General features: G+C 31.6%; 2 protein-coding genes across 3 annotated transcripts; both read right to left on the bottom strand.

Annotated features, from left to right (window-relative positions):
- Positions 1 to 1,529: 1,529 nt before the first annotated feature.
- On the bottom strand, positions 1,530 to 2,516 carry LOC105761029 (40S ribosomal protein S27-2). The gene is made up of 4 exons (XM_012578676.2): positions 2,328 to 2,516; positions 2,112 to 2,213; positions 1,985 to 2,013; positions 1,530 to 1,881 (listed from the first exon to the last, which is right to left on the bottom strand). The coding sequence occupies exons 1-4, from the start codon at positions 2,328 to 2,330 to the stop codon at positions 1,755 to 1,757; spliced, it is 261 nt and encodes an 86-aa protein (XP_012434130.1). The 5' UTR covers positions 2,331 to 2,516; the 3' UTR covers positions 1,530 to 1,754.
- Positions 2,517 to 3,557: 1,041 nt separating this feature from the next.
- On the bottom strand, positions 3,558 to 10,108 carry LOC105761030 (sucrose nonfermenting 4-like protein). Of its 2 annotated transcripts, XM_052623919.1 has the most exons (14): positions 9,596 to 10,108; positions 9,214 to 9,319; positions 9,003 to 9,090; positions 7,988 to 8,167; positions 7,760 to 7,867; positions 7,602 to 7,661; positions 7,161 to 7,250; positions 6,375 to 6,509; positions 5,603 to 5,747; positions 5,337 to 5,510; positions 4,784 to 4,847; positions 4,599 to 4,668; positions 4,365 to 4,470; positions 3,558 to 4,240 (listed from the first exon to the last, which is right to left on the bottom strand). In XM_052623919.1, the coding sequence occupies exons 2-14, from the start codon at positions 9,270 to 9,272 to the stop codon at positions 4,146 to 4,148; spliced, it is 1,374 nt and encodes a 457-aa protein (XP_052479879.1). In that variant the 5' UTR covers positions 9,273 to 9,319; positions 9,596 to 10,108; the 3' UTR covers positions 3,558 to 4,145. The 2 variants fall into 2 exon arrangements, with proteins under 2 accessions (XP_052479879.1, XP_012434131.1); XM_012578677.2 differs by having other exon boundaries at positions 9,214 to 10,107.
- Between the last annotated feature and the right edge of the window lie 3,207 nt (positions 10,109 to 13,315).

The raw sequence follows: 13,315 nt of genomic DNA, 5'->3' as shown, positions 1-13,315 counted from the left end.
TTTTAGATGGTTTACTCGTACTGGTTAGTAAAACATTTAAAAGGGCCATGATTCAGACAAATAATCCGGAAGGTTGTAAATGCTTTACAAGAAAATTTGTTGGCATGCTCTGGTATTATACTGCTTAAGAGGGTCCAAAGGAGGAAGGACAGTGATGCATTAAATATGTCCTTAGAGAACTCAATCAAGTTGTTGACTATTTGGTTAAGCTGAGTTTAACGAAAAAGACAAGTCTTCAAATTTTGAATGACGTCCCAAATGAAGTTTTAGAGTTTTTTCAACAAGATAAGGCTAATGATATTTTTGCCCAATTTAATTTGATTAATTTTGTTTTCTTGTTTATTAGAAAAGGAAAAAAAAAGCATAGTTGTAAGAGGAAGACAAGGGAGTTGTGGTGCGAAGGAGCAAGGTAGTGGATTGCAACCTACTCTCCTCAAGTGCACAACATTATACATACAAGTCATCTCCTGTCTAGTAGTAAATCAATGGTTAGTAGTCAGATGCTATAAGGCTAGGTAAGCTGGTTCTACGTGCTTTAATTGATCGTTTTTTGGTATGATTAAATTTAATTTCTATTTTCAAAATAAAGGTAAATATCTCACTCTACATTAATTTTAATTTTGTTTTAACGTATAATTTAATATATAAATTTGAGTTAGTAAAATGGTTATGTTTGTGTTAGTAATTTATAAGAATGAAAAAATTAACTTTTAAGGTATATACAAAATCAAAATTCATGTATAACTTTAGATATGATCTTTTCAAAATATGGTGCAACAAACATATAATTATAGGCTGTTATTTTCACGTCACTAAAAAACTAGTTAATAGATTCAATGATTGTTGTTTAAAGTAAGACCGAAATTTTGAAAATATAATGACTAAAATGATTCATTTAAAGAATATAAACTAAATCTACAACTTCACATATAATATAAAAGTAATAGCAAAACTTAACCAAACAGTTGGGGATTAAAATTTCAAAAATTCGTAAAATGAAAAGACTAAAATTGGTAAAATTAAAAACCAATAACTAAATCTATAAGTACAGGTCAAACAACAGAATTTGACCATTCAAAATATGATACCCTTTTTTCCATTGTACCACCTTGCGAATATGTTTGGAGCACGCTTTTTTAGTAAAACTTTCTTATTTCTTGCTCTCTCAGTTGTTCTTGTCATCAGGAATCAATAATCATACAAATCTGGGTGATTTCCTATTTGTTCTTCAAATTACTGGTTTCTAAGAAAGCTAATTAATATAACATTCCTGCAGCTTTTGGTTGAACCTCGTAACAATTGAAGCTCAGTCAGAGATGAACAGGGAGAAGGTAATGCAGAGCTTAGCTTCAGCTATGCTTTTTTATAGTTTGTCTATAAACCAAAAGATAAGCCTAAATTAACTATTGTGCAGCAACCAGTGCTTAAGTTGTCTAAACCAATTCATATGTTGCATGATAAAACCAACCCTCGCAGACTGGACTACTTGTGCATAGAAACTTTCAGAGATATATCAAAAGCATCACAAATTAGAAAAGAACAAATGCAACTCAAAACCATTACTTGCAGCAATAAAAATCCTTACTTGATGATTTAAAACCATCAAGCAACAACATCCGAATCAAATCCTTAAAACATACCAACAAAACTCACTTGTATCTATCTATCTATCTATCTATCTCTATATATGATGATCAAAACAAAAGGATGAGCCAAATTGACCCATTGTGAAACTCTCTTTGACAAAAACCATATCAATCACCCTTTTTCCTGAAAGAGCATCCCTCGGTGAGTCTAGCTTTACCTCCTGTAGGCTGGCAAAGAACAGTCTGGCAATTGCCACACACCACCACAGTTTGAGAGTGGCTAAACACTGTTGTTCTGTCCCCAAACCACAAACACAAGTATGTCAGGAATCATCAAATGGATAACATACATAGCTCAATAGATAAAACGTAAATTTATAGACCCAAAGACAACTTACATGTTGAAGCAGCCTTGACATTTCACATCCTTCACCAAACAAAAGCCAACGCCCAAAGAAAAAAAGTTAATCCCAACACATACATATATCTATATATGTACAGAGAAATGGCTTTTTTGAAAATTACCATGAAGAAGGAATTGGGAGTCTGGACTAGACGCTTGAGTTTGTGCTTCTTCTTCTCAAGTTCTGCTGGAGGATTGAGCAAATCGATGTCGTTTTGGAGACCCTAATAATTTCCAAGTTATAAACAAAACTCAAATCTATCAGGTTCAGTAAGGAAAAAAAACCGACATAAAAAGAAAACAATAACAGAACAGAACAAAGAGCAACTTCAACGCACCATTTTCGGTTTGGCGGCTTGGGTATTTCAACAGCAACTTATAAACCCTCGAAATCTTGAAAGGCGGCAGAGGTGAAGATGGGAGAAAGCACTGAGAATGTAATCTTTTATATCTGGAGGAGAAGAGAGATTGCCCTACGTCGGGTTCTTCCTTTTTTTTTTCGGCCAGGCCCTAAGTCGGTTTAGACTTATAATCAGTATCATATTTGGTTTATTGGAACTTTTAATATGATTTTATATATATATATATATGGTGTGTTTTTATGCTCTTTAACAAATTGATATTTACATTAAGGATATTTTTTAAATTTGTTATTTTTTTCTATAATGATAAAGTAATTTTCAAAATAATACAATATATTTTTTAAATTAAGGATTTTTATTGTTATCTATATTTTTTAACAATCTCATTATACGTTTTAATTGTATCTGTTTTTTTATACAATGTTTAGAACTGTTCATAGTTCCTACTCAACTCATAAATAGGAGGATAATGCGTTTCAGTACACTCAAACCCACATCTTCCTATATTAGCAACTATAGCTATACCGATCGAACTAAAAGCCAATCGACTTTTTGTTATCTAATTTAGTGTTTAGTTGACTTGTGATATCAACCTAGTCAAATATTTAACATATAATATAAACTAGATTTATGGCACATCCACAATATAGAGAAAATTTATATAATAAATGTTCAAAAAAATCATATAAAAACTAATTGATATTTTGGTTACGATAGTAAAAGTAAATGTTTATTATGTATTATTTTGAATTCAAATGATAAAAACTTTATTGATTTAATATATATAAAAATACACTCATAAAATATATAATATAATTTTATATATGATAATATTTCAATAATTTTACAAGTAAATTAATACTTGATTTACCCGTAAGACAAATTCGATAAAAACTTTAACATATAAGTGTAGATAATATATGACATATACAAAGAGATAATAGATTTACAAATACAAGATTAAATCCTCAACCCCGTATCAAGTAACTTACAAAAAATTGCTGAATCATTGACATGGTCTAGAGTAAACAGATATCAGATACATATAATATATAAATCAAATATTTATAAAAGTACAAAGCAAATAAATAGGAAAGTTCTTATTAATTAAATACAAGTATCTTGTATGGATATAAAAGCTTTTGGTTTCACTAACAAGGATTAAAACAAACTTAAAGGCTAGCAATCAACTTTGAACTTTCTCAATTAAAAATGTAAGACTTCATTTTTCAATATCTGCAGAATGTAGTTGGTACCAGAATATATAAAAATATTTATAGAAATATTGCTTAGCCAAATATAAAACATACAAATAAATGCAGCATCAACAAATTCTTTTAATCTTTTTTTTCCTCAGGAAAAAAGACTATAATGTATATGACGAATGAAAATAACCACCCATTTTATAAATACATCCCAACAACATACCCCCATACACTTTAGCCCCTCCTTTTTTTTTTTTCTTTTTTTTCTTTGTCCCATTTTTTCCCCTGTTAGCAGAGATTCACGAATGGGAGCTGCTCCAGCAGCAATTGTTGAGTCGACAACAATTAGGGTCATGGAAATAAGGGGGGGAAATTGAAAGACTCACAATTTACAGATCTATCCTTGCTCTTTGAAATTTCTATCCTAAAAATGGTGGGGCTTTAGAGTGATGAAGCCCCCCACCAATCAAACGACAAAGAGTAACAACTAAGACCACTCAGCAAGGGAGCACCGGACGGAGGAGCAGAAAACAGAATTCACAGAAATAGTAAAGCCCTCTTGAGAGAATTACAGCTAGACCTTTTCAAGCTAAACACCCAGCAAGAGCCTAAACACATCACTCAATGAAATGATTCCTTCTACTCGCTTGCTGCCAGCTTCCACAATCACAAGTCTCCTAACCCCTGTGAGAATACAAGCAACAATGCAGTATAGAGTAGATTGTATTGGAAAAAAAGATGAAAAGGAAGCTTCCTTCTTCAAAGTAATTATAAGAGAAAAAAAAGAGAGAACAGATAAAATGGATACCAGGACTTGCCAACCGCTCCATCACTTTGTGCAGAGTATCTGACCGTAGACACATCTGACATCTTTGTCCATTGATAGAATTTGCATCTTGACACAGTTGCAATGCCTGCAAGGTCCAAGTATCACAAATTTCTTTCAAGGTATCGGACATTATCACCAGTAAGAAAAGATCTTTCTCTACTTAGATTTAACCATACTGGCAGTCTGCATGCATAAACAACGTTTTCCAATTACCTGATGAATACTCATTTCGTCAAGACGAATTTGTGCGTAAGCTTTATCCTTTGCCAAAGCAGTTATATCACTGTCAAGCAAACAACCAGAGAAAAACTTTTGTAAGGAACATAAATTATTAATTTGGCTCCAACAGTTTCTTCTTTTATAGTTCTCATTTCCCACTTGAAAAAGAAACAGAATACCTCCGTGAATATACGTCAACCAATGAGTCATTTTCATCCACTATTGGTATGGAACTTACATCGGCTGCAAAAGAAGATGTGATCTTGTAAGATGATTACCAACAACAAATGAGAAATGGTAAAGAGAGGATAGAAAGACCGGCGCCAAAGAGACAAAGACCACAAGCACTCAACAGTCACTAATAACTCTAACAGCATTAAGTCATTCCCTTGCTAAAGAATATAAAGAGAAAAGCAGGGAAGAATGCTTCTAAAACAAAAAGGACTAGTAATGATGCAATAACTTTTCAACAATACCAGTCCTTGATACTTCCAATGAACTTATATCAGTAGTCAAATGTAACATATAAGCGTTAACCAAGAAGCTAAATAACAAGCTTGGCATGCAATGAAAAGATGTAGGTGCAAAAAGTAACATTACTTATTCAACATTATAAGAAAGCATGCTTAAAAATTCTATTCTTTTCCATTTGTCCACGATGTTATAATTTCTATCTTATTGTAGAGACAGCAGCAGCGGCTTGAAGCGTTAAGCATAAAGGCTTCAGGTTACCTTGAACTAACAGTGATAAGGCAGCACCAAGAGAGGCATTTGGTCGCAGCATTGCCAACGACTGACCATTTAATTCCCCAATTTTCGGTACCCAAGTACCCAAGGGAATTGAACAAATTGGTTGTTGAAGAATGGGCAAGGAACTAGATGAATGTTTAAAATGTCTCAATATACCTGAAAATTAGGCTCCAGTTAGAAAGAATTCATTCCCCCTAAACAAACAAAGTAAAAGATCAAGTACCATCGGCCAACAACAAAAAACACACATTTTAGTACTTCCGACAAGGTGGCAAGATTTAGCAGTTGTGGAAATGAACCATCCTGTGAAGCAGAATGAATGATGGGAACCATTGCCACCTTACTTCTTAAAACCTTCAGCACAACATCCTTCAACGAATCATAAGGCCCAGCCTGCATACGATGGTACAAAATGTTATCATAGCGATACAAAAGTAACCTAACCTTCTAAAAGTTGGCTCTAACTTCAGTTAAGACCATTGTTCTGGCAAATATTAGCAAAAGAAGCATTCTAGCTACAACAAATATTACCTTAAACAAACAGGTACGAGTTGATATATGATAAATAAAAGTGCAATGAAGATTCTTTGGAAACGTGGGCTATAAAGGACCCAAGAGCTTAAAAATAGGTAATTCATTCTATAATAAATTCTGGGAGAAACATCAAGATTGAGTGACCTCAGTATCATGAATCCAAATAATATCATTCAAAATCTGGAATTGCACCCTAAGAAATCACTCTCTTTTTCACGATAGATGCCAGAATAGTCTAATATAGAAAAGCAATAGGTAAAGATTGCACAGTCAAAAACAGCTCATCCTAATAATTTCAACAGTTAACAACTCATCTTTCTAACCAAAAGCAGGTGTTTCATTTAACATATGAGCGGCGAATTAAGTACTAATGAGGCAACTTTTCCACCTTCATGTCCAAAAAAAAAAAAGTAAAATGTAAAATAAATCAAAAGCAAACCCAAATGATTTAGAGATGCTAGATAATACAGGAAATGAAGCACTTACATGAACAAGACATCTAGGGTATGAACTTGCATTGCCATCAATTTGTCTGCTGAGATGCACCTTTCCCTCTTTCCAAGCTGATATTGTGTGTGTCTCTAATTCTTCCTCTGTCAAATTCGAACCATGATTCCCCAACTGTCCCTCAAAGGGTTATACATGTTAAATGTACTCAAGCTTATTACAAGTTAGGGAAAAATACCATGTATTTCCACATTTCAACTAGTATGTATCAGAAAGCTTAAAAACTCATGAATGCTCCTAAAATATATGTTACCTTAACTATTGAATTACAGTTATTTGAAACATACAGTTAGACACAGAAAAAAATTTAAAAAAATACTGATAGTCCGATAGAAACATGTATTCAAGGTTAAAAAACTTTAGACATTTAAAATCTCACCAATATTTTTAGAATGAAAAACTTTAATTGATTCTCAAACCATTATCTATCAGATTTGGGTAACATTTAGTCCATCATTGTTAGGTGTATTATGTAAGGAGGCTCGTATGGTGATTTGCATGTTGCAGTTAGGTGGCTCTCCAGTTTTCTGTTCCTATCACTTGCCAATCTTGGTCACCCGCTAAGTTCAGCATAATAAGAAAGAAGCATGGTTAATTTCATGCTAGAATCCCATTAAAAGTAACAGCAACTCATCTATTTCATGTACATTTCTCTTAATAAAGTTGCTAACTTGTATTCCAATTGCAAATAAAGTTTTCTGAAATTTTATCACAGTTTGGATTTGACATGTGAATGAAAAACTGAACTTTTGCTCCCAAACTCACCTCTCTTAGGATAAGAATAAAGTCCAGTGCACTAAGAACTCCAACAAACTGGCCCTTGAAAGAATCCCAGAGAGGAGCCATGGGGATTCCCTGAACATAGCATAAATCAACAAAGATAATAACCGAGCTTACAATCAGCAGGGTTAAAAGTAAAGCCCATACAAATTGCACACAGTAGTAAAGGGTAAAAACCTAAACAAAATGCAGATGATATATAACAAAGAAACTAGTGAAGGAAAATTTTCTTCAACGAAGAAGTGGAAAGTGAAACAAAAAGGGAGAGAGAAAAGGAAACTAGCAATAGAAAGAACAATCACATGCACCATGAGGTTATCTTCTCTCTAGATGAAAACCAGGAAACATTAGTGGAACCTTTAGGTGTAGTGCCTGTGCAAGTCTTTTCACTGCAGCATGTTTTTTGAGTTCATAAAAGAGATTCACCTGTTCATGCAGAATATGGAATGCTTGCTTCACAGCTATATTGACATCCAAGGCAATAACCTGCAACAATGAAATCATTCAGGTAGACCAGGCCTGAAGCCACCACCCTAATAAGTTACCACATAAAGAGCTCCCAGAGAAAGGTAATTCATTCAAACCTTGCTCGAGTCCGGAAGCAACTCATACGCGGTATGTCTTGACAAGAAAGTGGCTGCGCGCTGCCGAGAGACTTCTAAATCTGCATCTGATATAGTTGGAACTGGTTCCTACAAGTTACCCCCAAAAACTGACATAAGTGCTTATACATCTAAAATCTAACATATCATGATAACTTAATAAACGACTAATGTAAACACAAAATAAGATTAAGTTTTTAAAAAGCATACCGAACAAATAAAAACATCATCAACATCCATGTGGGATCTACTTGGGGCCTCAGGACTAACACTTGGAGAAACCACATCCAGTTCCCTAGCTATAAAGACAGTGTTAACCACACCATAATTACCATTTACAAAGGGTTGCCGATCATCATGCCGCCATTCACCATCAACAAAAAACTTAAACTGCCAGGAAACAGAAATGAAACCTGAATATCAGTTTCAAGTTGAGAATAGATGTGCATTTCAGAGTTAGGACTACAATGCATACCACATACAAATGATTAAAGATAGGAGCTTTGATTCATGCATTCCCCTACTCAAGGTTAGTACACAACATGGATTAAAAGCGAAAAACAGTTGCAAAGTGGTCAATCTATATGATGACAAAATCTCAACATGAATCGTGAAGCAACACAAGTTATTTTGGAGTTATAGCTTAATGAGCTTAGTTTACCATTAACAGGATGATCTCCAGGATGCAGAACTTAAGAACTCAACTAGGATCTTATTAATAGAAGATAAAGGTTGCACCATTTACTTCCAATGATTTATCAGTATCATTTCCACAATTATCTCGATTGGAGAGGAAGGGCTAAAAATTCAGTATCGTATGCACCTTACAGAAGAATAGGATTAAATATGTTGCTTATATAGGTCCAACTCTTCTAATCTAGAACAGGTATCATAAAACTGTTGAGGGTGTGCTGAGTGCCATACTTCTTGCACTTTAGTGACTTGGCAAGCAACTAATTTGGTGACATATTTGTTTACTATCTCTTCCCCTCCTTCAAAAGCAGCAGTGGAAGATATATGACCAGTGTGTTTTCATTATTAACAGATTCAACAAAATTTAAGGATCAGATAAAAAAAATCAGAATTGACCATGATTTTAATATGAAAATCTACAAAACCATTTAGCAAAATCAAGAACACTACATTACATTGCAAATTAGAAGTCAGTTCTAAATATGGCTTTTTCCATCTGAACTACAGATAGTGATCATAGAAGCTGATTAACCTGATGATATCCAGGACTCAAGCTACAAATTACTTGAAATACAGTGGGGCAACCCTCCATTGGAGACATAGGTATATGCTCTGACCACCTGCGCACATGCCAATACAATCAATTGCTATTTCCAACCTAAATTCGCGAGAAGTCCTTAAGGTATAATAAACTTAACAAATAAGTCTAGGAAAAATCAAATTTGATCTTCTTCAGCTCTCACCTAGTAAAAGAACCAGTTAGAAACACTCTACTTCCCCCATAAGGCCAGATGAAGCGCATTGGAACCAAAAGTGGCCTCGAAACTCCCCTGTTTTCATGGCCTGTTTCTGGACCAGAAGCAAACATTTCCTCCACAATTTACACAAATACAAAATTATGAATCCACCAAAACTAAAATTCAACAGACTTCCCACTTGATTTTTCGTCTTTTTTATCCAGGATAACACTAATATCCAAGCAAGCTTCACCGAGCTTATCAAGATTGGTAAATATCATAAAATTTTCGGGTTTTTCAATAGGGATCCTCTACAATAGGGGGCAGAGGACCCCGTAATGGTTACACATTAAAGCTACGAATCAAACCCATACTCAAAAAAGATTACCTCTTTCTTTTTTTCTAATTAATACCTCAAAATGAAACCCTAAAATCTCCAAATCAGAAACCCTCTAAAATTCAACCCTGGATTCGATAATCCTTTTACATGCAGCACCACCCAAACCCCAATCAAAACCTCCAGAAAATCAACAAGTTCAATCCCAAAAGTCCACAAATCAAAACTGTTATGAACAAACCCCTCAAACTCTCAGCTGGAAAAAAATTAAAGGACCATCAAGCACCCAAAATTAGAACTCTGATCTGACATTAAAAGCAAGAATTCGACACTGAATCAAATCCGAAACCCTAAATTGTAGAACCAGAGGAAGCTGACAGAGTGGGTTTTTTGAGTAAACGACTATAGAAAGCGGAAATTTTCGAGGATTAAAAAGGGAGCTTGAAAGGAAGAAAACCCTAGCTTTGATAGAGAAATATCAGAGAGTTGGCATTGGTTGGATCTTCAAGAGAATTTGTGACCTCTCAGTGAAGAATCTGACTATGAATTTTAAAATATTTTTATGTAAATTAATAAATAAAAAGTTTATAAGAAGAAGGAAACGAACAATACAAATAGTAAATAAATTTATAATAATTGCAGTAAGAAACTTTATGATAATGAAATATTTTAGACTTATTTTATACCAGCGTACCTATTTCTTTCTCAACTTATAAATAAGATGACTTCAACTTACTCGAATTAATAATATTAATGTCTATCCCATTAAATTAAGATTTGATCCCCATGAATTTAAGCATTTAAATTTTATTGTTTAATAAAATATTATAATTTCTTTAAAATATGGTTCTCAATTGTTTTTTAATTTAATAAAAATCATTTTAGCCTAAAATACCAAAATAAGAAATTAATAATTGAATGTCAACTTAATTAAACTTAGATAAATGACTCATTAATAACTTTTAGTAGTTGATTTTGTAAAATTAAATAAACATTAAATTTATAAAATTAAGTTTGCTTTTAATATTCATAATATTTTAGAGCATTTTATATTTTAATTGAATCAACATTTAATTTTTAAATATATTTAATAACTAAATTTGAAAAATTATTATAAAATTTTAAAAATATGCTCATCAAGACAAGTGTGTAAAGTTGAACATGTCAAATTGAGGTTTATTTCTAAATAAATTATATTTATTTTATTAAAATTAAAATATTTAACTTTTATTGAAAATTATCTCACATAATATAACATATTATATTAATAATATTAAATTTATAAAATAAAATTTGAAAAACCAATATTTATTATTATCAATAAGGTAATTATATTGGGTAGTTAATTTTACTAATATATCTAACAAGTTTATAATATAGATACATTATTTATAAAATTTTATAAAAAAATAATGATTAACTGTAACACCCTTATACCCGGTTCGATCCAAGGAACTTGATATAGGAATATTACATTTGGTGCCAAAGTGATTTTGGCTAATTACTAATATATTTAAGCATTTTTAAAAAAAAATAAGTTTTCATAAATTATATTTTTGTCTCTACTACTTGTAATACACTTGATCTTCCTAAGTACATGTCTTTCTATTCAAAATTTTGAAACATACCCTCTTGACACTTGGAGATGTGATGAGATGAATGCTCACAACCTCAATTACAACTCCTCAAAATCACTGTACCTAATCTGCGCATAGAAAACAAAATCGTACGCTGAATAAAACTCAGTGGTATTTCTATAATCTGAATATTTAAATACATGATAAATAAGCACAATTAAATTATAAGGACATATTAATGTCTAGTATCATGACTATCAATTTTTTTTATTAAATAATATCCTATTCGCACAATTGCTATATAAATGGTTATTCACATATCAAACTATATTTTTTCGTACAATGGCATTAGTCATGCAATACTCAATTCATGAATACATCATTATATACCATACTCAATTTTCATTACTTGCTATATAATAGCTTTCCATAATTTGTTCACATATCATTTAAACAATGGCACTATCCATTTCATATTCAATTCATTAGTATTTAACTCATGTATTCCATGTATTTACAACATATTTCACGTTCTATTTTCAATTCATTATATCAATTTCATTTCTCATACCATGCCATTTAAATATCAATTATAAAACTTTATTATATGTTTACCCCTATTAACACGACTCGGGCTCGGACGGATACACGGACCCAACCAAAACACACCAGTTTGGCACCCAGTGCCTCATCGGATAATTCGAAGTAATAATTTGACACCTAGTGTCTCATCGCCTAAACTGGAGTAAATTGACACCCAATGCCTCATCGAGTTAATCCGAAGTAATAAATTGACACCCAATGTCTCATCGACTCAAAGTCAAAGAAATCCTTAAACTTTTTCAATCCTATGGCATGCCATCTATATTCAACTCAACCCGATACAGTTAATAGGGTTCCAATTCACTTTTCAAATACAACCAATATTCATTTCAATTCAAATAATCAATATATTTAATATATATATATATATATATATATATATATATATATATATATATATATACACCAATTCAATCAATATAAATTCAATAAATTCATCACATATTAAATCAATCCATTTCAATTGCAAAGCACAATAATTCTCACCTCAACACTTACCATATACATTAAATTAAAAATTCAACAATTAATAACTAGTTTCGGATTATAGAAATACAAACCGGAAATTCTGAGCTATTCGACATCGCCTGTTTCTTTTCCCTTTTTAGTCGATGATTTCGGTACGACGTTAGCTACAGAATTAAAACAATTAAAATTCATCAATATAATACAATTCAATTTCATATTTAATATTTCAATTTTTACTCAAATATTGCCTAAATTTCAATTTAGTCCCTAACGAGACTAACTTTTATTCTTCACATTTAGTTCTTTATTTTCATGTAAATTCCATTTTAGACTAAATTCAACTCTCTATTTTCACATAAATTCCTAAATTTTAAAATTTTTACAATTTAGTCCCTATTACTCAAAACTTATAATTTATTCCATAATTTATTCCTTTCTCAATTCTATCTTAAAAATCTATCAATTTAATCCCTAATACTCAAATTATTCAACATAGACAATATCTAAAAATCCAATAATTTCTAAAATTTCAGCATAGGTTAAGTAGTATTGAATACTAGGGTTTCAAAAACATAAAATTACAAGAAAAGGGACTAAATTAACTAACCAATTAAACTTTGAACCCTTGAAACCCTAACTTTTCTCCTTCTTTCTTCCTTTTTCCCCTGTTTCATTCTATTCTTTGTTTCTTTTCAATTCATTTTCTTTTCTTTAATTTGTTTTGTTTTAATTATAATTATACACTTAATTAATAAGCAATACATATTTTATTATTAAATACATATATTTATTATTATTACACATGTATTTACCAACACCATCCACTTGTCAATTTATGGCTTAATTGCTTATTTAGTCCCTTCACTTTTCCTCTAATCTATAATTCAACTTTCTCCTATATACAATCTAGTCATTATACCTAATTACTCTTAATTTAAACAAATTCACCTAATCAAAACCTAATTAACTACTCAACTAATTTAAGTAAATATTTTTAATAAATATTTACGAATCATTCTAAAACGGAGACCGAAAATACACTTTTCAATACCGTGACTATCGGGTTGTTATATTAATTTTAACATCTAATTTTTAAATTTATCTTTCACATTTTTTAATTTGC

The sequence above is a fragment of the Gossypium raimondii genome, chromosome 11, assembly GCF_025698545.1.
Source record: "Gossypium raimondii isolate GPD5lz chromosome 11, ASM2569854v1, whole genome shotgun sequence".
Taxonomy (NCBI): Eukaryota; Viridiplantae; Streptophyta; class Magnoliopsida; order Malvales; family Malvaceae; genus Gossypium; species Gossypium raimondii.
This window is presented reverse-complemented; position numbering and strand designations above follow the sequence as displayed.

Excerpts from the sequence above, each read along its gene's own strand:
- LOC105761029 (XM_012578676.2), bottom strand. Across the intron at positions 2,014-2,111 it reads CTCCCAATTCCTTCTTCATG|GATGTGAAATGTCAAGGCTG; the intron begins GTAATTTTCAAA and ends TGTTTGGTGAAG. Across the intron at positions 1,882-1,984 it reads TGTCAAGGCTGCTTCAACAT|AACAACAGTGTTTAGCCACT; the intron begins GTAAGTTGTCTT and ends GTTTGGGGACAG.
- LOC105761030 (XM_012578677.2), bottom strand. The coding sequence starts at position 9,338 with ATGTTTGCTTCTGGTCCAGAAACAGGCCATGAAAACAGGGGAGTTTCG. Across the intron at positions 8,168-9,002 it reads TGAGTCCTGGATATCATCAG|TTTAAGTTTTTTGTTGATGG; the intron begins GTTAATCAGCTT and ends GTTTCCTGGCAG. Across the intron at positions 7,662-7,759 it reads TGCTTCCGGACTCGAGCAAG|GTTATTGCCTTGGATGTCAA; the intron begins GTTTGAATGAAT and ends TCATTGTTGCAG.